Source organism: Mauremys reevesii, linkage group 7 (genome assembly GCF_016161935.1).
Source record: "Mauremys reevesii isolate NIE-2019 linkage group 7, ASM1616193v1, whole genome shotgun sequence".
Classification (NCBI taxonomy): Eukaryota; Metazoa; Chordata; order Testudines; family Geoemydidae; genus Mauremys; species Mauremys reevesii.
In genome coordinates this window covers 103,065,214-103,088,292 of record NC_052629.1, presented here as the reverse complement: position 1 = coordinate 103,088,292, position 23,079 = coordinate 103,065,214, and the positions used below count along the sequence as shown (strand labels likewise).

At 51.0% G+C, this 23,079-nt stretch overlaps 2 protein-coding genes and 1 long non-coding RNA gene across 6 annotated transcripts; 2 read left to right on the top strand and 1 right to left on the bottom strand.

The window, feature by feature from the left end:
- The first annotated feature begins 214 nt into the window (after window positions 1–214).
- LOC120409088 lies at window positions 215–16,750 on the top strand. 4 transcript variants are annotated; one of them, XR_005601110.1, is made up of 4 exons: window positions 215–724; window positions 1,339–1,461; window positions 2,727–2,839; window positions 16,430–16,750. It is a non-coding gene; the product is annotated as an uncharacterized LOC120409088 (long non-coding RNA). The 4 variants fall into 4 exon arrangements; XR_005601109.1 differs by lacking the exon at window positions 16,430–16,750 and having other exon boundaries at window positions 2,727–2,938; XR_005601111.1 differs by lacking the exons at window positions 215–724; window positions 16,430–16,750 and adding an exon at window positions 838–1,229 and having other exon boundaries at window positions 2,727–2,938.
- On the top strand, window positions 6,285–8,007 carry LOC120409084 (histone H1.10). Its single transcript, XM_039546525.1, has one exon. It carries the CDS (start codon window positions 6,478–6,480, stop codon window positions 7,129–7,131), a length of 654 nt encoding a protein of 217 aa, XP_039402459.1. The 5' UTR covers window positions 6,285–6,477; the 3' UTR covers window positions 7,132–8,007.
- Window positions 16,751–16,770: 20 nt separating the features above from the next.
- LOC120409086 (histone H2A type 2-B) lies at window positions 16,771–19,852 on the bottom strand. Its single transcript, XM_039546527.1, has 2 exons — window positions 19,812–19,852; window positions 16,771–19,530 (listed from the first exon to the last, which is right to left on the bottom strand). Exon 2 carries the CDS (start codon window positions 19,459–19,461, stop codon window positions 19,081–19,083), a length of 381 nt encoding a protein of 126 aa, XP_039402461.1. The 5' UTR covers window positions 19,462–19,530; window positions 19,812–19,852; the 3' UTR covers window positions 16,771–19,080.
- Between the last annotated feature and the right edge of the window lie 3,227 nt (window positions 19,853–23,079).

The following is a 23,079-nucleotide window of genomic DNA, read 5'->3' as shown; positions in this document are numbered from 1 at the left end:
CATAGTCACGAGTAACGTGTTCTACCTCCATGGAGACGGTGACGTCACAATGCCTGGAGCCCCAGGTGGCCAATGCGCAACATTCCAGCCTCGTCAGTGTCAGCGGAGGGGCACGGGAACCCCCTGATGGTTCTGGGCGCAGCCACAGGGCTATTCCCCAGCTCAGCACGGAGTGACTGACTCAGAGCAGCTCAGCAACTGGGTATCTGGAGAAGGGAGTGGTTAGGCTCTCCCAGGGCGGAAGGGAGAATCCCGCCAGAGAGGAATAGCTGTTGCCGGTTATGTTAATCTGTAGGGCGAGCACCTCTTCCTCTGGGTGCTACCGTTTGATACTGTGGGTGGGTGAATCCCAAGAAGTTCACAGTGAACTCAACTCTCAACCTGCATCACAACATCCGTGGTGCAGGGATTGGACACTAGTGCTCCTGAACTCCATCACCTGAGTAGCTGCTGCACTCTTTGGCTTGAAGTGGGTTGAGTCATATACAGGGTTTACAGGTTGACATGGTTTCTATCATACACAGGGTTTACAGTTTGGTTCAATGGCTCTCAGGACCCCCACTGTACACATTGTTCCAGCACCCTTGGTCTCGCACCACACAAAGTGGCAGGGGGAGGAGGATCATCCTTATAACTTTTATCTCAGTGATTAGGGTACTCACATGTGATGTGGGAAACCCTCAGTTCAGATCCCGCTGATGAGAATGGATCTCCCTCCTCTCAGGTGAGTGCACTGGACTATGGAGGGATTCTCATACTTTCTCTGGTGCAATTAATATTTAATTATTCAATTAATTTAATTAGCGTGGAACAACTGCAATGGTAGAGATAGAGGGAGACAAACATCAGGCTATATTCCATAGCCCAGGGCACTCACCTGAAATCTGGCATAGCCCCCATTCAAATCTCTTCTCATCTGGCAGAGTGGGACTTGAACTAGGGGCTCTTTTACAAACTGGGCGAGTTCCCAAACCACTGGTGCAGAAGTTATATGGGAGGTCATGGCCTTGTCTCCCCACACACATGGCTGTGTGGATGAGGTGGCCTCTTAGCATGCCTACTGGTGGCTCAGGCCCCACAGGCAAGCTAGGTGCACCTCTGACAGTCTTCCCCCATTTGTGGGCCTAAGGTAGGAGGAGCTAGGGATCCAGAGCCCTAGAGGGAGGTAGCAGTGCACAGCCCCAGATGCAGCAAGATACATGCCGAGAGAACATTCGGTACCTCTAGGGGTAGGTGTCGGCCATGTGGGGGTTTGTGGAGTGCAATCATGTCTAAAATGGGGACTTAAGCACCTATGTCCCTTTGTGGATCTGGACCTAAGTAACTTACATTCAGCAGGTCGGTGGCAGAGTCAGGAACTGAACCTGGATCTGAGTCACAGTCTAAAGCCTTAACTGCAAAACCATCATTCTTCTCTTGAGGCCATTGATTATTTATTACTGTTGATACAACATGGACAGAGTAAGTGAAGTTCTGCTAATTTCAGTTCTGGCTCCCATCTCAGGTTACTAGTGCCCATACAGAATGGCTGCTTAGCAAAACACAGCCGTACTGGATTGTTTCCCCCCTTTTCTTCTCTGTCCCTACTGCTACTGCCATGAACAGTGGGCAGTGTTAGTAGAGACCAGCTTCTGGCATTTTTACTTCCATGTCCTCTAACTGGCACAGGGTATAGCTAGATGGGATGATAAATGCTGTTCAGCCAAGCCATGTGGCCCACGGGTGCCTGGGGCTGTCTCTTCACTTGGATAACCCCATAATTAAGGACAAATCTAAATCGACTTGCTAAGATTCCCCATAGTCAATTCCATTCTTATTGAGAGTCTGTGCTCACTGCTGTTTGGGAGCATTGAAGTGGGAGCTGGATTTACTGACTAATAAAGCATTTCTTTCCCATGTTCTAGCTGGGATCAAAGGGTAGTTGAGGGGACTGGTGTGGTGTGGCGTGGTAGAGAGGTCTGAGTGTGTATACAGGATACAGCTGTGCTGCCTTCAGCTGATAATTGTGGTTTTGGCACATGCCCATTTTTAAGTGTCTCCATCACTGCTGTGCTGTGGTGGAGGAGAGCTTATTAAATGTGCAGTTTCACCTTACATGAAATAAACGGATTGACAGCTCAGGAGGTTGAGTCAGCGATAGCACTAGAATTTAGAAAGGGAAATTGCAGGATCTTGGTACTTCACGACCCATTTTCCTGGCCCCTCTGAAATAAGTGATCTTCATACATGCAAGGCATGGAGCCAGCGATGCTGTTCGCTGTAGAACCCTGGTTTCTGCCACAGTCACAGATAATGCACCCAATCCTGCAAGATGCAGAGCCCATTTACTTCAATGCAGGCAGGACTGGGGGACGGTGACTAATAAGAGCTGAGTGCTTTCACACAGGATGAGGGTGAAAATAGCCATGTCAAATGTCGGCTGTGACCTCCCCGTGGATTGTCAGGAGTTGAAGGTTGGGTCCTAGATCACAGGAAATGTCATTTCTCCCAGATTTGCAGTGAGGTCTGAGATTTGCTCTGTGATTGCAATGTCACAACATTCTGACAAGCTATGTTAGTTATTGGAGCTGAGTTATGAATAATGCTTTTCTTTTCTTTAGTGGCCCCCTGACTAGAAACTGTCAAAGTACGTCACGGACATGTAATAATAATACTATTTAATGCCTACATAGCAGTTTTCAAGTGTAGAGCTCCAAGTGCTTTACATCCTTATCCCTCTTTTACAGATAGGGCAATTAAGGCAAAAGGAGGTGAAATGGCTTGACCATGGTCACCCAACAAACCAGTGGCAGAGGTGTTCTGAAGCCCAGCCCCATGTGCTAGCCACGCTGCCTCCCGTGTATGTATGACTTTAACCACCAATGAACTATTTGTAATCGCTAGTGTACAAATGGGGAAACCAAGGCATGGAGGGTAAGGCTTAGATTTTCAGAGCCAGTGAGCACCACAGCTCCAAATGGAGTCAATAGGAGCTGCAGCTTCTTAGAGGCAAGTTGAGTACCTAGAAATCAAGGCACTCAAAGGCTGCTTTAAAATGTTGGCCTGTATGTGTTGCCCCTGTACTTTTCAGAGGGCTATGACTCAGCTAGATAAACTCTGTCAGGGATGGAACTTGATATGCAAGAGCTTTATTGATGCTCACCAGTTCCCAGGGGTGCTACCAGGCTTCATTCATTAGTGTTTGTAAGGGAAGAGCTCCTGCACTGATTGGCTAGAGCATGTATTGAGCATTATTAGCCCAGCAACAGCTATCCTAGGGACATTTCCCACTAGCTTACTTTTGCCTTTTCTTCCCTGTATTTCTTCAGCCATAGCTGAGAAGGGGGGGGGGGGGCCTAAGAAGACGTGGTGCCAAGGGGCACAGGCTGGGATGTGGCCCTTCTCTAATGCCCCGCCCAGCAGGCATACACATCTCCGACATGGGGAGAAAGGGACCTCAGCTCTAAGTCACAGGCTGCCCCCCACGAGCTCTGTCAGATTAAGCACAACTCCATTTACTCCTAAAGTGTTATGGGATGCAGGGCTCAACAGAACTTTGATTTATCCGGAGAAAAGTAAAGGGGAGGAGGGAGGGCGGCCAGCAGGGTCTGGTGCTGGGTCTGGCTGCTCGCCTGCTTCACTTTGGGACAGTACCAGTCTGTGTATGATGGGGCATCATCTGAGCCCTGATGCATCATACAGTAGTGTGCTACATTCAGTCACAGCGAGAACAAAGACAGGATGGCAGCACCTACAGCAGCCCAAGCCCTGAGATAGCTGAGTCCATCAGAGAATTTGAATTTGCTATGGAAAGAGAGCAAGAGAAAGCGCAACGGGAACTACAGGAAAGAAGGGTGGGTGTAAAGGAAAAGATTGGGGGGGGGGGTGTTTCTGTGTGGAGAGGGGAGTGGAGCAGAGGTGAGGCAGGTGGTGGGTGGCTGGCCCCTGACAGCAGCGAAGGGAGCAGAGATCAGTCGTGGGGCAGATGGGGAAGCAGGGGAAGTGTGTGGGGGGCAGCTGGGAAGGTGGTAGAAGGGAGTAGGGAAGGCAGTGGGGCAGATGGGAATGGTTGTGGGGGAGCAAACATGAGGGAGGTATAAGGGAGTGGGAGAGGCAGTGTGAGGAGCTGACAGTAAGGGGGAGGTTAAAAGGAAGAGGATGTGGGGCAGAGGGGAAGGGGCAAGGGAGTGGAGGAGGTAGTGGCGCAGATGGTAAGGGAGGTGATGTGGGGGCAGAGAGGAAGAGAATGAGGGAGGCAGTGGGGCAGCTGGGAAGTGGGGTGGTGGGGCAGACAGGAAGTAGGACTGGAGGGAGAGGGGAAGCAGGGTGACCAGATAGCAAATGTGAAAAATCGGGAGAGGGGTGGGGGGTAATAGGAGCCTATATAAGAAAAAGACCCAAAAATTGATACTGTCCCTATGAAATCGGGACATCTGGTCACCCTGAGGGGGAAGGGGCAGACAGCAAGAGGGAATGGGACATGGGGGAGGCGGTGGGGCAAACAGGAAGGGCGCGGAAGGGAGGCAGTACAGGGGATAGACGGGAAGGGAGTGGGGCGGGGGTGTGGGGGACAGACGGGACGGGAGTGGGGCGAGGGGCTGCAGGGATTCTCAGTGTTTGTTCCGCCGCCGGAGTGAATGGCGGGCTTTGGGGGCCGGGACGCTGCTCCCGCTCCTCTCATGTGCAGGGGATCTGGGGGGGGGGGCGCTGAGGAGCGAGGGAAGCAGGTGTCCCTTGGCCCCGAAGCGGGGCTGTCAGGACTGGCTTTCCGGCGGGCCCTGCCCCCATTTTGGCGGAGGGGAATCGCCGCTTTCCCCACACTCTGCTCTGTGCCCCTGTAGGGGCGGCGGGCGCAGTTAGCGGTCGGGGACCCCAGCGGCAGCCCCCTTTCCCCCCCCGCGCTCCCCTCGTGGCATCGCTCAGTGTCGCGCTCTGGTCTCTGGTCACCGCCTCGTCCCCTGCCTAGGTGGCTTGGGGGCGGGCTTGTGCGGCGGGGGCAGCCTGCAAAGAGCCGCCCGCCGCGCTGCACACGCGCCCCTTGCTGCGGGGGAGGCGGCGGCCAGTGCCAGTGATGTTCTGCCCTCCCACGGCCCTAGCCCTCTACATCACCCCGGCCCTGCGCCCCTCTCGGCCCCAGGCGGCGGTGCACCAGGGCCTGATCCCCCCCGGCGGGGGACTGGCTCTTGCTGGAGACGCAGGGTCAGTGCCTCGATCCCCAGCGCAGAAGAGGGGGCGTGGCACCCTCCAAGGCAGCAGCGATCTGCAGAGGAGATTTGGACATATTTGGAGGGGGGGCGATCTTTCGTGCAGTATCCCCCTTGCCACTGCAGCGCCATAGGGGAGCCCGCAGACACGCTCTGTGCCGGGAAGGGAGCTGGCGGGGGGGCGGGGGGGAATGTATGTCGCATCTTCCAGTGGACACGGGGCAGCAGTGCACAGACACCCGTGCGAGGGGCACGATGTGTGTATGGGGGGGGGATTAACCCCTCTTTCCAGAGCGACACGCCTGAGAGCGCCTCCTCTTTCCGCACGCCCCAAACGCTACAACCCCCTAGATTCTCTGGGACGCAGCCCGCAGCCATGCACACGCACCCCGCCCTATAGCGATGATCGATGGCTCCTGCCCCCTCCCGAACCCCTGTATTTTAATATAGTTACAAGCAGCGGCTGGGGGGGGGGGTACGGAAATCTAACCACCCCAGACCCAAACTGGGTGACGCCGCTCAACCGTCCGGTGGGGTCCTTCTAGCAGCGGGGTCCCTGCCGCGGAGACCCCGGCTTCTCAGAGCCTCGGCCCCTCCATATCGGGCGGGGACCCCCCTGGAAGCGTCTCGCTTGTTCCGTGCTGCTGCAGCCGACCACGTGAGGGCGTCCAGTGTGTTAGTTACAACAAATTATCCCCAGGACAGCAAAGCCGCCGGGGACCCCCGGCACCCGCAGAGGGGACCCAGCCCAAGCCCCCCCTCTTCGCTACCCGGCCTGTGGGATTGTGCGGCCGGATAAGTCCTCCTGGGAGGCCCAGACCCCCCTATTCGGGGCGCCCCCCTCCTCTGTCTCTCCCCAGCATAGGGTGTGCTCTTTAAATCGCTTCTCTGGGCCCTTTCTCGGGCCCAGAGAGCCCCGGCTGCAGGGCAGCGGGGTCAGGCACCGTCAGGAGCAGGGTTTTGTGAGGCCGCGTCAGCACTGGGGTGTCGGACCTGGGAGCTAGAGCCCCGCAAAGGGGCTCCAAGAAGCACAAGTTGGAGCTGGCCCTGGCTCTGGCTGTTGTTGTTCTCAACGTGGTCCGCTCATTGTGCATATAAAGGGCTGCCTCGGAGCCCGCCCAGACAGGCAGGCGAATTGCATCTCTGAGAGCGGAGCGAGCAGCCCCTGGTGCTTCCCCGCGACGCCGGCGCCAGCGAGCAACCAGCCAGCCCGGGGCAGCCCCGAGTCCGTGCACCGGTTTGCCGCGGCATCGATCGGCCTCTTTCCCCTGCAGTCTGCGCAATCCCGGCCAGCATGTCGGTGGAGTTGGAAGAAGCCGACCTGCCTCTGACGGAGGCGGAGGAAGCGCCCCTAGCCCCGGAGAAGAAAGGTGGCGCCAAAAAAGCTAAGGGTGGGGGCTCGTCCCTGTCGCCCTCCAAAAAGAAGAAAAACAACAAGAAGAAGAACCAGCCGGGCAAGTACAGCCAGCTGGTGGTGGAGACGATCCGGAAGCTGGGCGAGCGCAACGGCTCCTCGCTAGCCAAGATCTACAATGAGGCCAAGAAGGTGTCCTGGTTCGACCAGCAGAACGGGCGGACCTACCTGAAATACTCCATCAAGGCGCTGGTGCAGAACGACACCCTGCTGCAGGTCAAGGGCACCGGCGCCAACGGCTCCTTCAAGCTCAACAGGAAGAAGCTGGAAGGGGGCAGCGAGGGGAGCGCTGGCAGCAGCGCCCCGAAGTCCCACAAGAAGGGGGCAGCCTCCACCTCCCGGCGGGCGGACAAGAAACCGGCCCCCAAGAGCAAGAAGCCCGAGAAGAAATCGCACAAGAAAGGCGCCAGCACCGCAGCCGCCAGGAAGGACAAGGGCAAAGCCAAGAAGGCTACCAAGAAAGCCGCCTCCCCTGGGGGCAAAAAGGTCAAGAAGTCTGCAAAGCCCAAGGCGCTGAAGAGCAGGAAGGCATGAGGGGGGGAGGGGGCAGGGCGCCCCCATCGCCCCACCACGCTGGGGCGGGGAGAGAGACCATTTCCGCACCCTTCACCCCCCTCCAGCTCCCCAGGGCTTTGAGCCCTAAGACAGACTCTGCTCTGAGGACAGACCCAGGTTCTCCGCGTTGTATTTGTATTGCTGGCCTCGCTCTGCAGCCGCCGCCGCGGGCAGGGAAATGGGGGTTAGGGCTGCCCCCGCCTCGCAGCCCATCACTCTTGTTTTCTTACTTGGCAGCCCCCGACCCCCACCCGTGACGGTTTCTGTTCGCCCCCGCCGCAGCCCCATATTTACAGGGCTAGGGCCCGCCCCCGCCTAGTTTCCATAGTAGCTATTTTTCATTAGCCTCTTCGCTTTTATTTTCCTTGCTCCACCCCCCCGGTAGGGGGCGATGCCACGTGGGTCCCACAGGTCCCGGCACTGGTGCACCGTAGCGGGGGCTGGTGTGGGTTTTTTTGGCCTACTTTAGCATTTTTCGAACAGTGGCCACGCCCTCTATTGGGTCTCGCCCTGGCGCCATGGAAACGGCCAGTTAGGCGCCAGTTCGTGCTGATGGCGCCTGGGTACCTCTTAAAGGGCAACCCCCCCCGGTTCGGTGAGCCGCGGCCCGGCATGCGGGCAGTGCCTGGGGCGCTGTGTGCGGGCCCACGCGTCGTGAGCTGCAGCGGGGCTGCCGCAGCCTTGCGAGTCTTGTACCCCTGTTGCGGGGTGACGCTGGTTGCGCGCGTCCTGGGGAGGGTGGGGGCGGCGGCGCTGCCCATTGCGGCCCCCGCCACCCCGAACGCTTGTACCACGTGTTCAGGATTCAGAGTCAATGGCCTTTTTTGTTGTTGTTCAATAAATTGTTTAAACCTTTGACTCGTTTTCTCCGGGTGTGCGGGGGGGGGGGAAATGGGCTCGGGGAGCGGACCGGCGCTTAGCTGCGGGGTGGGGGGGGGAATGGGCTCGGGGAGCGGAGCTGGGGGAGGATGGGGCCGGAGCGGACGCGCGCTTAGCTGGGGGGGGGGGAGAATGGGCCTGGGGAGCAGAGCTTAGCTGGGGGGGGGGGGAGGGGGCGGGGGGAGCGGACGAGAGCTAGCTGGGGAGAATGGGGACCGGTGTTTAGCTGGGGGGGGAAATAGGCTCAGGTTGTGGACCGGCGCTGTGGGGGGCGAGGGGGGAATGGGCTCGGGGGGCGGAGAATACGCGCCGGGAGCGGACCGGCGCTTGGGGACGGGGGTGGATAATGGGCTCGAGGAGCGGACCGGCACTTGGCTGGGCGGGGGGGAAGGGAGGTGGATTATGGGCTCGGGGAGCGGACCGGTGCTTAGCGGGGGGATGGCTCGGGGATATTTGGCGGGGGCGGGTCGCTGCGCTTGGCGCGCCCCAGCGGAGACGGTCGGTGATGGGGTGAGGAGAAAGCGGCTGCGTGTGCGGGGGCAGCAGCCCCGCTCTCGGCGCCAGTCCGTACCCCGAGCAGCCTCTGGCGGGGCGGGCTTTGCGCTCTGCCCCTCCCTATGTTCTGTCCCTGGGGGAAAGCGGGGGCTGGGTCTGTGTGTGTCGCGGCGCAGGTTCGACCTTTCCCCATCTCCTGGGGTGCGAGCTTATTCCCCCTCCCACGGCTCATGCTTGAGTGTCCCGTCCCGGCTAGCTCGAGGCTGGTGGGAACCGGTTTAAAGCTCTGCCGAGCCAGCGTGGCGGGGACTGGCGCATCAAAGCGACAGAGGGGCCATTTCTTCCCCGGCGCCTGGTCCCATCCCCTCCTCTCCCGCCCAGGACCGAGCCACCCATTATGCTAGAAACCGGTGACCCTGCTCTCGCCCCCTGCCGTGTTCAGCTGCCAGGCTGGGAGCTGCTGCCTGGCACCAGGGGCTTTTGGATCCCGGGGGCAGCCCCTTGTCAGAAACCAAGGTGGGCTGTGAGCACCTTGCCCTGGCCCTGGCTGGGGGTTCAGCTTTCCCCCCCCCACACCTGTCAGTTGAGCGGTTTGCTCTCAGGGAGGGTAAGAGCAGGGCCCTGGCTTAGATTATGATCTTCTAATTGTCCAGATGGGAGTAGGGGCAACTTCTGGGAGTGGTGTGAGGCTAGGGCCCGCAGGGAGCCTGCCTTAGCCCTGCTGCATCACCAACAGGGAGCCCCCCCCACGTAAGCACTGTCCAGCCCGGGCCTGCACCCCAATCCCCTGCCCTGAGTCCCCTCCCAGAGCTTGCCCCGCCCCTCCTCCCTCAGGCTCAGCCTAGAGCCCCCTCCCATACTCCAACCTCCTAGGCCCCAGTCCAGAGCCTGCACCTCCTCCCACATCCCTCCCTCAGCCCAGTGAAAGTGAGTGAGGGTGTGGGGAGTGAGTGAGGCAGGGCAAGGGTGTTTGCCAGCTCTCTAAAGCCAACCCTATACCCTCCCCCCCAGGCTTTTCTTTCTGCCCACTCCCAGTACAGTACACCCCCTGCCTGTTCCTCCTCCTCCCTCCCAGCACTTCCTGCACCCAGCTGAACAGCAGTTCCAAGGCCACAGGAGGGAGGGGGAGGAGTTGAGCAGCAGTGCCCGAGCTCCCAGGTATGACTCTCAAACCTCCTAGATTACCCTCAGACTCCAGTTTGAGAGCTGCTGCTATAAAGTCTCTGCCTCGGACCCAGCCATCCTTCTGAGCTGCTCTTCAGCATAGGTGCCTGTACAGCACAGAGGGTTATGCCTTTCTTTGCACCACATCTATGTCAACTACAAGCTATTGAAAAGCTTGGGCCACTAGTTACAAAGAGCGCAAATGCTTCACTCAGGGCTTGGCTACACTTGAAAAGCCATCCACACTGCCCTGCACGTTCCCCCGAGTCATGGTTCTTCTTAGCAGGATGCGATTAATGGCCCTGCAAACTTGCATCAACACGATTCCAACGGTCGACTTTCCCACTCCAAACTGGTTCCCGACCAACCAGTAGCTGTCTGGAGGTGCCAACTTCCAGAGTGCAATAGCCACCCGCTTTTCCACCGTCAGGGCAGCTCTGAATCTTGTGTCCTTGCGCCGCAGGGTGGGGGCGAGCTCAGCACACAGTCCCATGAAAGTGGCTTTTCTCATGCAAAAGTTCTGCAGCCACTGCTCGTCATCCCAGACTTCCATGACGATGTGATCCCACCACTCAGTGCTTGTTTCCCAAGCCCAAAAGCAGCGTTCAACGGTGCTGAGCATTTCCGTGAATGCCACAAGCACTGTAGTGTCACATGCGGCAGGCAACTCGATATCATCATCAGACTCCTCACTGTCACTTTGGAGCTGAAGGAAGAGCTCAACTGCCAAATGTGTTGTGCTGGTGACACTCATCAGCACAGTCCTCAGCAGCTTGGGCTCCATTTCCCACAGAAATCGCCATTCCCAGAGAGAGTAAAACACAGCAAGCGACTCACAATGGCGCCAAACGTGGCCGGAAAAACTGTGACTGCTGGGATTTGAAGCGATGCACCACAGGGCGTTGGGACAGGAAGCGGAATGACCCGCACCCTTCCGTCCCCTTCCCATAACGCCAAAATGGGACGAGGTGCTCTGTGGGATAGCTGCCCACAATGCACCTCTCAATACAGCGCTGGAAATGCTGCAAGTATGGCCACACACCAGCGCTGTCCCTACACGGCTACACGACCAGCGCTAACTCCCAGCGCTGCAATTTTCAAGTGTAGCCAAGCCCTCAGTGTAAAGTAGGATGACACCATTACCTGAAAGGGGATTAGGTCACGTTTAATAACCATTTAGAGTAGTTCTTGCAGCTCTGCTGCCAGGTGGGACAGTGAGGAAGAGAATATCTCCCCCCACCCCATCAGATTCTCCCCCCCACCCCATTAAAACAAAGGCTACTGCAGACTGCTGTTCACATTCACCTTTAATTCAATTAAAGAGAGGTAAAGCCCAAGATGACTTGACTGCTGGAGAATGCAGCAGCCCCACTACTACCATCTTCAGCTTGCTCTACTGAGCATGCTTTCTTGGTGTGGGGTAGTTAGTAAATTGAATGCCCTCACATTCTAAGCACAGCTTTGTATACCTGGAAATAATCTTTAAGAAACTAGGGCTTAGATTCATGCCCATGCTCCCATCCCACAGCAGCATCCTAGCCTGCCTCTGGGCTTAGCAGAGGTCATAGTATCATAACTTATTGTAAAGAGTTCAGCTAGCCATAAGGTAAGGACTGATACCCTTTCCTTGTAAGCAGGATTTTACAATTGGAACAGTAGATTTGTCCTCTACACTACCTTACACATACACGTGCACTGAGCACAGTATTTGCCTACATGGTCCCCATCAAATTGAGTGGAATTGATTGTAGCTCAGCTTCACTCGCTGTAGAGTTTTGTCTTCACAGGCTAGGTTTTAAGCCTTTGCCCATGCATCTTACTCTCAGCACTTTTGCACTTCACTGATTAGTGGTTCAGTGTAACAGACTCATCATTCCTCATAAAACATGAGGAGCATCCATGCAGAGTTTTCCTTAGTTTAGAGCCCAGGAATAACACAGAATGGTTTTTCTATGCATTTTTTTTGGAAGGGTACGAGCAGAATGACATTTAGTCTATGGCTACCCATTTACAGCCAACACCAGTAAGGTTGCTAAAATGTGAAGTTTTCAGAGATATAAGCCAATTGCTTCAACCTCACCCTTCAGGAGCAGAGCCAGAGCACCTAAAAAAGGAAAGCTAGAGCATAAGCAGCAAGCTTTAAGCATCTCCCTTCCTATACTATAACAAGGCAGAAGAATTGATGCACAGAAAGAACTGCACTCATCTCTTGCTATAGCACTCCCTTCTCCTAAGGTTTTTAATCATGGCACTTGGCAAGATTTCATTCCAGCCCTTTTATCCAAGATCCTTTCTGGGAAGGAGTCTACAGAAGCTGTAATAAAATGCAGAAGAAAAAAAAAAGAGTGGGTAGGAGATATCTAGGAAATAGAAAAGATGAGTGCAGGACACCTAGCTCTCAAATCTTATGTCCAACTCTTGTAAGATTTGGGGTTACATGACCTCTGCCACATCAAGAGTAGACTGCAACAAGCAACCACCTTGCGTGCTGCAAGATGGACAGCTGTGGACTATTACAGTAGAATATACTTTTGTATATAAAGTAGGCTCTGGTCAGGACAGACTCATCTAGAAAAGGAATGTGAGAAAGCAAAAATGAAGAGGCCAAGTAGCGTGACTAGCAGAAGGAAAGTCTCTTACCTGTAGCACTTCAAATGGGTATCTATGGTCTCCTGTAAATAAGTGTCTTCCCTGACTATAAGCTCCAGGCAAAAAGGGAGCCAGTAATCATTAGTCAGAGGGGTAGCCGTGTTTGCTGATTTTACAGATCCAGACTAAGAGTCCTGGGACATCTTATAGACTAACAGACGTATTGGAGCATGAGCTTTCATGGGTGAATACCCACTTCGTTGGATGCATGTTGTGGTGCATCCGATGAAGTGGATATTCACCAACACCACATCAACGGCGGTATTTATTCCATGAAAGCTCATGCTCCAATACGTCTGTTAGTCGTCAGTAGTCAGAACTTTTTTGAGAGTAACAAGCTTTCAGGATCTAAGGGTCCTACTAGAATCTGGTTTTGGAAAGACTGTGGGATAAAATCCTCAGAGGCCAGCTCCTGCAGCCAAATGTTCCTGGAAATTAGTAGCACACCCTTCTTTTGCTTCTGAGTGATGAAGGCAAAAATTTTTAATTAGAATTTCATCTCCTTTCTAACCTTGAAGACTATAGTGACCAGAGGCCTAGCAACATTACAAGAGTCAAGAGAACAAGAGGGATTTTTAAGTAGGCGATTGAAAGTTCTGTGATTTGAGTTCGCTTTTTTATTTAAGCCTGTTTAACTCTTATGTTTTCTCCAAAATGTTGATCAAATGTTAAAGATTCAACAACCCTATTCCTGGTCACGTAAGAGGTAGGGAGCTCACGATATCCATCCAAGATATTTTTCCTCAAAACCAGGGGAACCAGATGAGATATTCCTGATATTTAAGGGCTAGTCTACAGGGGAAGCTGCACCAGTTTAAACTTTAAACATTTTCAACCAGTGTAGTTAGGCCAATGCAAACCTCTACATGTTCACTTAGTTTGGTTTGAGTGTAACTTATTGCACTTTAAACTTAACTCTGTTCCCAACAGACTTATTAAAAATCAAAAGAAGCCACTCTTACATCAAAATAAGCTTGGCTACAGAGGAGTCTGCACTGGTTTAAATTCACATATTAGGTTATGCTGCTACAGCTTCCCCATGTACACCTAGAAAACCACACCAAAAAACAAACCAGCAACAATTAAAAAAAAAGCCACCCCAACAGCCCACCTGTTGGGCCTTTCCTATAGAATATATAGAAGCAAAAAGCCAAAGAGGCAATACAAACCCAGTTTAAAAAAAAATTTGATTGATCTTTAAGTGAACTTAGTCATCACTCTTTTCTGCCCTAAAGCCCTAGCAGGCAAGTGTCATAAAAAGGACTGGATGGCTTCCTGACTAGGTGCTCATCTCATCATCACTGCTTTAAATCTAGCCCAGGTTAGTAGTAGTTGTAGAAAAAAAGTCATCTGATAACAGACTGATGAGCCCCTGGAAATAAGCTCAGAGAGTTAGTACTTTCAGTCCAGTTCATAGTTTTATTATTTGCGTTCCTGACTGGAACCCCCCCCCCCCCAAGTTCTAGGTGATGTTAGTGTGCGTGTGCGCACACACCCACCCACCCCTTGCTCCAAAGAACTTCTAATCTAAAAAGACATGAAGATCTGGGCAGCCAACAGAAAAGCAGAGCTCGCTGGACGTACAGCATGATTCCTTTCCAGTTTCTCCTTCACTTAACGACCCTGCCAGTTTCCCTAGTGTCATAATTAATAAGGGCTCCGATTAAATCCATACAGAAATCAGAAACACCCACCCCCAGGCATCAGCAAGCTCTGGGTAAAGCCCTAGGAGCTTACCTCACAAGAGCACTCCCCCCCTCACCTGCAGCAATGGTTCCTGCAGACCAGGGTAGGCCCATTGATAGGACAGCACAGAGAAGATAGTTACTGCAGTTACACATGGAAACCCAAGTCATGGACCAGGACTCCACTGTGCTAGGCCCTGTACCAAGAGAACAAAGAGTTTACTGTATAAAGACAAGAGATGACAGCCGGAGGCAGACAGGGAGCAAAAAGAAACAATACAAGACTCGCACTGTCACTGGCCTTGGTGTATACAATCTGTGGGCAGACAGGACTGCAGTCTACTACACCATCACAGCACAGAGGCCAAGTAAATGACTAGATGAAAATGGTCCTTCCTAACTCAGTGTAGCTACTCCCTTTATGTCAGAGCCCTCTGATTTACTGCCACAACTTGTGCTCCTTTTTGGACAACTATACAGAACGGGGAGTGGGGAGGGGTGAATTCTATTCTATCAACAAAGCCATCAGCTAAGTTCTGATTACAGAATCTTTGTAATTGACATGCAGAAGAACATAGCTTGATTTTCAAATCCCAGGTGGAGTTGCAGGGCTGGGGGATATAGACCTGCAATCGCAGAGAAGTTAAAACTCAAGAGATTTGCTAGGTTAAGTCAGTCACTTCAGTCCATTCTCCTAATGCGATTTTCACTTTTATTACCATCTGCCAAGGTTATGGTGGTGCTATAAAAGCAACACATTTAGAAGCAAATCTGGGGTAGTTTCCTTAGTCACTAGGGCCCAAATTCTCAAAGGATTACAGTGGCAGTTAGGTACCTAGCTCCCATTGTGTTTGGGCACCCAAATACCTTTGAGGATCTCAACCAGGCAGTCAACAGGCCACCAATTATTTGACTATGGTCAAATATGGTCAAGTATTCCAGGAAGAATGCCCTGATGTAGGCAGGAGCCTACCTTTTTGACTGTTTTGCATTTTTCTGAGTTAAAATAACTCAGTTAACTTTCTAGGCTTAACTATTTAAGGATAAGTCTATTGGAGACCATAAAGTCTTACTCTTACTGTTAAGAAATCAGTGCTTTCAAATATTTGACTTGCCCAACCCTAATCTGGGCCCAGATGACACCACACGTTTTTGCAGAATTTAAAGGATGTTATTAATTTGAAATCTAATCAGTTTTAGAAGAGTTAGAAGCAGTTTCAGTTGCCAGACCTGTCCAATTCTCTTCTGATCATTGGGGTTTTTCCTGTTGTTAATGGAACTTTTCTTCTCTCGTGTTGCTATGCAAAATAGCTTCCTGCATGTATTTGTGGGTAACTGTGCATAAAATGCTGCCAAATGCACAAGGCAGACTAAAGGAAATTGAGGAAAACATTTTCTTCCCTCTTTGAGCAATAAAGAAAAATCTCATGGCAGGCTACCAGTTGAAGTCACAATACTATAAAAATCTGACAGTTCAAAAAAAATAGGAGAAGTTTTTAAAGTAGGTTTGGAATCCAAAATTGCACAGTATTGTTATTTGACTAGTGTGGACTGGGATGGAGTGTACATACCTGTGCTAGAGCCAAACCCCAGCTAATAAAAAAAATAAATCACCTGCTTTTATCAACTGTATCTGTTAAGAACACAGCAGCCTGCCTTCCACTGGATGCAGGGCACAAGAGAAACCAAAACGCTTTCCTAAATTGAGAGAGCCAAATAGGTGGCTAGTCAGGCACTTCTGACACTTACCTAGAATTTAACAGGCAGAAGGCCCAGTCGTGTGTACTGTTTTCATTATTACCCTCCTTCCTCCACTGCCAGGTTTCCAACCCCCATTCCTTCAACTAACTAACTAACAATTGTTTGTTTAGTGCCCAGAGCAAAGGGGCCCGATCCTTACTGGTGCTATTGGCATACAAATAATTAAGTTGCTCAATATCTTCTATTTACAGGCTCTTTAAAAGACAACCAGCATTTTTTTTTTCTTTCCAAGCTTGCCTGCATCCTCGCCAGGGGCGCTGGAACAATTTGTACAGTGGGGGTGGTGAGAGCCATTGAACCAAACTGTAAACCCTGGATAGAATGGAAACCACTTCAAGCCAGGGGGTGCAGCACCTATGGTTCTCTCGCCCTGCACCCTTCTCCACCCCACCCCGTTTTCTTTCAATTGCTTCCCAGCCCATGGAAGAGAAAGTCAGGATTACAGTCTTGCCACTCCTGGCTTTGCAGAATGACATCCTAGATGGCTCCTGGCATATATATTGTGAGCTCTCCACCTAAGTACAAGTGGAAAAGGGTATATGAAACTTAAGTCTGCACAGGAGCTGAATTTCTAGTGTAGAGTCTCAAGGTTCTTATCAGTCAACTGAGTAAGTGTTCCAGTCCATCTTTGCTTTTCCTTGCAGGTCACACTTTGAGGGAGATTCAAATTTGCCTCACTGGCTGGGTCATCAAGTGACTCTACATTGCCAGCAGTGTGGAAAAAAATTTGGAGGATGACTATTACGTTTGATCCCCTTCACCTATCTGTGTGAACAAGCTGGGGTGAAAAAGTAAATATACCGCCCATGGCAACTGGGATTGCTGGACTAAATCAGTTAACTCCCCCCATCCCTCCCAGGAAGGCTGTATCCAAATACAAAAGTTATTGACATAAAAATATAAGCCTGTTTCCTCAGATATGACAACTCCAGTGCAAGCAAGAGTTAGGTGATGTGGTGATAACAGACAGCAAGTTTGACATACATTCAATACTGAACCAGTTTAATCAGATTTTGGGTTTGCATTGTTCTTTTTTTCAGTATCACAAGTTCTGCATTTTCTAAGAAATACAAAGCAATCTCCTTTGAGTCGTATAGAATGCTGGTCCTAGAGAAACAAAAGAACACAAGACACTGAGATACAGAGACATTTTAGAGTCTCCATTCTCTAAACAGTGGTTTGTATATAAAGAAAAATTCCTAATTGCCTCCTGCATCCACCCCAGTATGACAATGCTCAGTTTACAGAAGGAAAAACCCAAATGGGTCCCATGCAACAGCAGTAAGATGCAGCTGCCCAGAAACAAGACAGACAGTTTCCCCCAGGCCTGCACTGAGGAGGGGTGAAACCACAGAATTCCCCGTGGCCAGCGCCATATCAAGTTTACTTCTCCATTATTACTAATCAGTACTCTAGTAATATACCTTTTCCACATTCTACAATGGAGTGAAAAACCCCTTCATAAAACCACTTACAGGCATCCAAATTAATCTACTCTAGATAATAATTGAATCAGAGCAAGTTACTTCATCTACAAAATTAAGATCTGATTTGATAAGTAGCATGTGTTCCACCTACAGCACAGACACAGTTGTCCATTGCACTTTAAGAAGATTATGAAGTTCTACTGTCCAACAGCCTGGACACTGCTGCATGCACATGATTCTATCAACCTTCCACATAAACAAGCTGCCCTCACAATAAGGAACAAGGTTGCTCTTTATACCAATTTCTATCAGATCACAGCTACTATGTGTCACAGGGACTGCTAGGCTGACTTCCATGCTCATACATTAGCCAAATAGCCATTTAATAACCACCACATTAACTATATATTTGCTTTATGTAAATTATAGGTTTTTTAAAAAAAGAAACATTAATCCATTAAGGAGGATTACTATTAACAGATGTATAATTAGCACTTCATTTTAAGACCCAGAAGTAGTGATGAACAAAAACACTGCATGTCATTATAAAGTGCAATTAGGGTACAAGTGCTAAATTCTCAATAAAAGTAAGAGGTTCTGCAACATAAGGCTATTAATCGGACCAAAAAAGGAAAGAAACCAATGGCAGCTTCCATTCCCTGCCAATGGTAAACTCATGACCTTGTAATGCTCTTTTAGAGTATTTTCAAGTGCACCCTTTCCCCCAAACCATACAGGACCCACACTAACTAATGAGAAATAACTAAATCCTACTAGTCCACTGAGTGCATGAACTCAGCCAGACAGCTACAGTAAGGGATTCAAAACTTAACAGGAGACTCAAGTTAGGGTTCTTTTACAGTTGATGACATCTTCGCTTATACCACTGGACAAAACAAGACTTGTATCTGTTTCTAGGATGAACTAGTCATTCAGATACCTTCTTTTTCACATTTGGAAAGTCTCCTGGCCTCCCACCCTCCTTGTCCTTACTAAGTCCATTTGTGATCACATTTCTGGGGATGTGCAGCAGCAACAGGTAAAATTATCACCCTCCTGAACTTCCCTACCTCCTGCATGGAGCAAGGTGAGAAAGTAAAGTAGATCATTCGTGCAAAATTTAAGCAATAGGGAGAGATCACCCTCCATGATTCTCCCACCCCCCAAATAATATCCAGGTACAATACAAAGGAAAGGCATGGTATCTTCGGTTACATCCACAAACACAACATAAATAAAAAGAGTATTGACCGAGCCCAGTCTCTTCCTGCTCCAGGCTGGAGTTTTCACTGTGCAAAATATTTTCCCTTACAGTTAGTTACACCCTCCGGAGCGGGAGGGAAAGAGAGAGAACCAACCAATTCTTCCTTCTCCCAAACACTTCTTCCAACCAAATGTGAGCAGGTCCAGAAAAACAAGCCACCAACCCTACAGATGCTGCTCTGAGAACAGAGTTGTTGACTAGCAACCCTGGAAGGATAGCTTTGCAGCCTAACAGTCCAGAAAGCAATCTAGGAGCACCAGGCAGGGTGCTGGCACCCGGGTAAGGGCTTTTTATTAATGATTATTATTTCAAATTCAGACTGCTTGCTTGCTTCCTTACCTCCCCCCTTGCTGGGGGCTGGAGAGGAAGGGAAAGAATTCCAGAATGATGATGAGCCTGTGATAAGAGCTAAAACCTCCCCTGCTGCAGGACTGCAAAGCTAGCACACGGGGGTCAGGAGGGCAGTGCCCCACGGCAGCAATGGAGGGAAGATGGGGGCCGGGGCGGAGAGTGGGCACACGGAGAGGACACGAGGGGAACGCCAATGTTGGCTGCACCGCATCGCGGACCGATTGACCTTCTGGGAATGCGGGTGGCTCGGGGCTCATTTCTTGGAGCTTTGGGTTTTCTTGGGCAGCAGCACGGCCTGGATGTTGGGCAAGACGCCGCCCTGGGCGATGGTCACCCCGCCCAGCAGCTTGTTGAGCTCCTCGTCGTTGCGGATGGCGAGCTGCAGGTGCCGGGGGATGATCCGCGTCTTCTTGTTGTCCCGGGCGGCGTTACCGGCCAGCTCCAGGATTTCCGCCGACAGGTACTCGAGCACGGCGGCCAGGTAGACGGGTGCCCCGGCCCCGACCCGCTCCGCGTAGTTGCCCTTCCTCAGGAGCCGGTGCACGCGGCCCACCGGGAACTGGAGGCCGGCCCGGGAGGAGCGCGACTTGGCTTTGGCTCGCGCTTTGCCGCCGGATTTCCCTCGGCCGGACATGGCGGGGGTGACGCGGCGAGCAGGGGCCGATGCCGGCCGGGAGGAGAGGCGCCGAGCCGGTCCCGGGGCCTAGGAGGGGGACACAACACCGTTATAACGCGCAGCGGGCAGCCGGCCCCGCGGGGCACGACCCGCTCCTAGGGGCTGCACCGGGAGCCGCCCGCCAGGGCTACAACGTGCCCGCGGGCTGCAGCGCCGAGAGGCCCGGCGACCTGCACCCAGCCCAGGCCAGCCCAGCCGGTTACATGCCCCCGCCTGCAGCCTCCAGCGAGCCACACACGAGGCGCCCCACATGCAATTAAAATAAACCCTACAGGGACTAAAACCCCAGGCACAACCCTGGCCCTCACCACCGCACTGAGCCCGACCCGCTCTGCCAGACGCCCGCAGCTGCAATGACAATAATACTCACAGCCGCTAGCGGATATAAATCCAAACCCAGGCCGCCGGCCGCTTCCCATTGGCGGCAGTGCGAGTCGACCAGGCTGCCATTGGCGGGTATTCCGATCCCTGATTTGCATAGGGCTCGCAACGCCCTATGCTCGGCTTCGGATGGAGCTGGAGTGGCAGTCGAGGCGCTGGCTGGGCGGCCTGCAAAGGAGGCTGGTGGTGAAGCATATTAATGTGCAGCAACAGCAGCTGTAAGGAGACGGGATCTTTGGCTGCCTCACAAAGCGATGCACTGGGGAAAGGAGATTTCTTTCCCTGCTTCGGCTATAGTGCTTTAACTAGTCACGCTAGACGACTTTGGCATCTGATCTGCTTCATATCAGACTCGGAGAAAACCCTCCACGCTTGAGTTAACCTTTCAGGCCTGCTATAAACACCAGTTTCTTGCACTGCACTGTGCCCCAGTAACTCTGGGGCTCCTGGCTGAGCCTCTTTTTCTGTGTACAATATTCCCCTCTCTTCTTGCCCATGTATGGGCCAAGTCACTTTAGTATTGGATTGGGGTGGGTGAGAGTGTCGTCACAGGCAAGAAAATATATCCCCCCCCCTATTGTTATGAACAATGTGGGCAGGTAGATTTTGTGCCAGGGCAAATGACTACTGGCCCCGTCTTTCAGAACAAGGCACCCTAGCTGTGTAAGCAGGGAACTAAGGAGGAAGCCTCACTCTAGCCTTTGGCACCACTTTACCTCTCTTGAGTATCAGCTTCCACAGCTTTAAGACGTTCGCCAGGACTGCTATAAAGTATTTATGTACATAAGGACCACATATACATGTGGACCATTTAAATGTGAATAAATGTTTATAAAACATTTGGAAGGGCTGTATCAATGTTAAATGCTCTAGTAGGAATAAACATCAGACAGAAACCTGGCTGTATGAGCCAGACTCTGCCCCTCCCGTTCAACTGTGCTATTTTGACCCATCATGAATTTTGGGTAGCTCCAAACTCCAGGCTTATGCTTATGAGCAATACAAGTGCTAACGTGGGTTGAAGCACACCCAATGGAAGTGGAAGCAACCAGCCATCAGGCTCCTATATTAAAGTAAAAAGAGAATGTGTAGATTATCAGTTTTAACAGCTGTAAGTACCACCACTGGTACCTGTCCTGCTCGTGCTGGGAAGATGGAGAGCTTTTGTCTGCAAAGCAGCAGGACTCTGAAATGAAGAGGTTTTTTTAAAGGTGTGCCAACATAGTGACACTGTAGACCACAAACAGAAGGGCCTACTTGAGAAAGCTGTATTTCCCCTAGGAGAGTGCCACGGAGGAGAAAGCAGTCTCAAATATTCTCAATAAAATCAAGGACAATCAGCAAAATACAGGGGATCCCAGCTCTCTTCTTGTAGATCCCAATTTTGGCAGAGCAGATCCGCTATCCAGTAATCCTTAGGCTAATGTAAACACAGCCTTTTTTCAGCAAATAAATCCCACTGTTTCTAGTACTGGAGTAATTCCATTACTGGGAGCCCTAGTGTACAGCAGCTGCATAATCATATAAATCTACATGACACAGTAGTTAAAACCCTAGTTGCTGCCGCTTCCACCAACTTTTTCTATATTAGGGCTTCCATTTTGCTACCATCAGTGAGAGAGTGTGAAACTTTTCGGAAAAAAGGCTAATGTAGACATGGCCACATTGTCCGTCTTTGATCAAACCAATAATGCCACTAGCTGCCCTTCTAGAAAAAGGCCTATTGTCTCACTGTGCAAACACCTAAAGAAAATCTCATTTAATTTCAGTCCCCTGCTACCTTAACAGGATGGGCTTTTTCCTTTCCCAAAACTAATAAACTTCCCTGGCTAGTGGCAATGGGTTTGCAAGCCCCTGGTTTTAGTGCTAGGTTTTATACTCGCATGTAAAAGACAATTCCTCATTCCTGAGAGATCAACACTAAAAAAAAACAATATATTTGTTTTCTAAGGTTACTGACACAGCTGTTGGCATAACTGGGAGTGGGGGAATTAGGGCCTGCAAAACTGGCATTTGGCTTTCAACAGAAGGGCTTCATTTGAAGCAAGTATATGAGTTTCAGGATGAGATTATGGCACCATGTTCATTTAAAAAAAATTATCAGTTTCTGAATGGAGACACATTTGATTTGGAAATAGATGTAAGTTTAAAGGTGTTATTTAGAAATAACCGTATATAAATATAGTTATTTAGTGATAACACTTCCAGTGCTTTCTACCTGCAAAATGCTCTACACATAATCAACCCTTATGAGTGTTAGGGGGAAGGATTATTTCCCATTTTACAGATGGGAAAATTGAGGCAGAGAGGGATTATGAGTGGCCCAAGGCAATAAAGGAGTGAGTATTAGGAGGAGGATTAGAATTCAGGTATTCCTGATTGCCAGGTCTGTATTCACCCCATGCCTCCCTCCATTAGTAGCAACAGGGAGTTTTAAAACAATTATTAAATGCACGCTTGTGACTTTTTGTAGAGTCTGTTCTGTAATGGTTGCTCTTTACAACCAATGCACTGAAGAAGGGCAGCAAAATCATTCTGTCTAGAGAAGAAATTACTTGGCAGGGGAAGGAATCTATTTCTCACTTTCTGCATGTTGCTTGCTGAAGCACATAGATGGTGTTGAGGCAACAGTTTCAGGGACCACAAATCAAGCCCTCTGATTCTTCCAGTCTGGAATGGGACTGAAATTAGATAATAAATTATTTTGTCTTGAGAGATTAATGATGGAAATGATAGGGAAACAGACTGCAAAACTGTTTCTGGCTAGTTTACGTTAAGCATAGACAAGGGGAAACCCTAAATCCACCCAAACTACTGATCAGCTAGCAGGAGACATTCCCTAGCTCCTCAAAGGTGTCAGAAATGGGGCTCAATGGAGCATTTCCCAATGAATGTAATGTAACAAGTTACCGTAAGATTCTCATATATCTTGGATACAGTTTGATACTTTTAAAATAACTCACTTCCTTGCAGCATGGATGTGGTTCTCCCCCATTTAATGGTATCTCACCACACTCCTGTTCCACACTCCAAGGGCTGCTGCTCAACCACCCATCCCCCAAGACTCTCCACAGCAACTAAGCAGTTCTGAGCGGAGCCATCAATCTGCCTCTTCTGAGAATATTTTAATTTGTAAATAAACTCTTATCTCTTCAGGAACTTTATCCAGCCAAAAGTCTTACAGTTCACTATACT

Excerpts from the sequence above, each read along its gene's own strand:
- LOC120409084 (XM_039546525.1), top strand. The coding sequence starts at position 6,478 with ATGTCGGTGGAGTTGGAAGAAGCCGACCTGCCTCTGACGGAGGCGGAG.
- LOC120409086 (XM_039546527.1), bottom strand. The coding sequence starts at position 19,461 with ATGTCCGGCCGAGGGAAATCCGGCGGCAAAGCGCGAGCCAAAGCCAAG.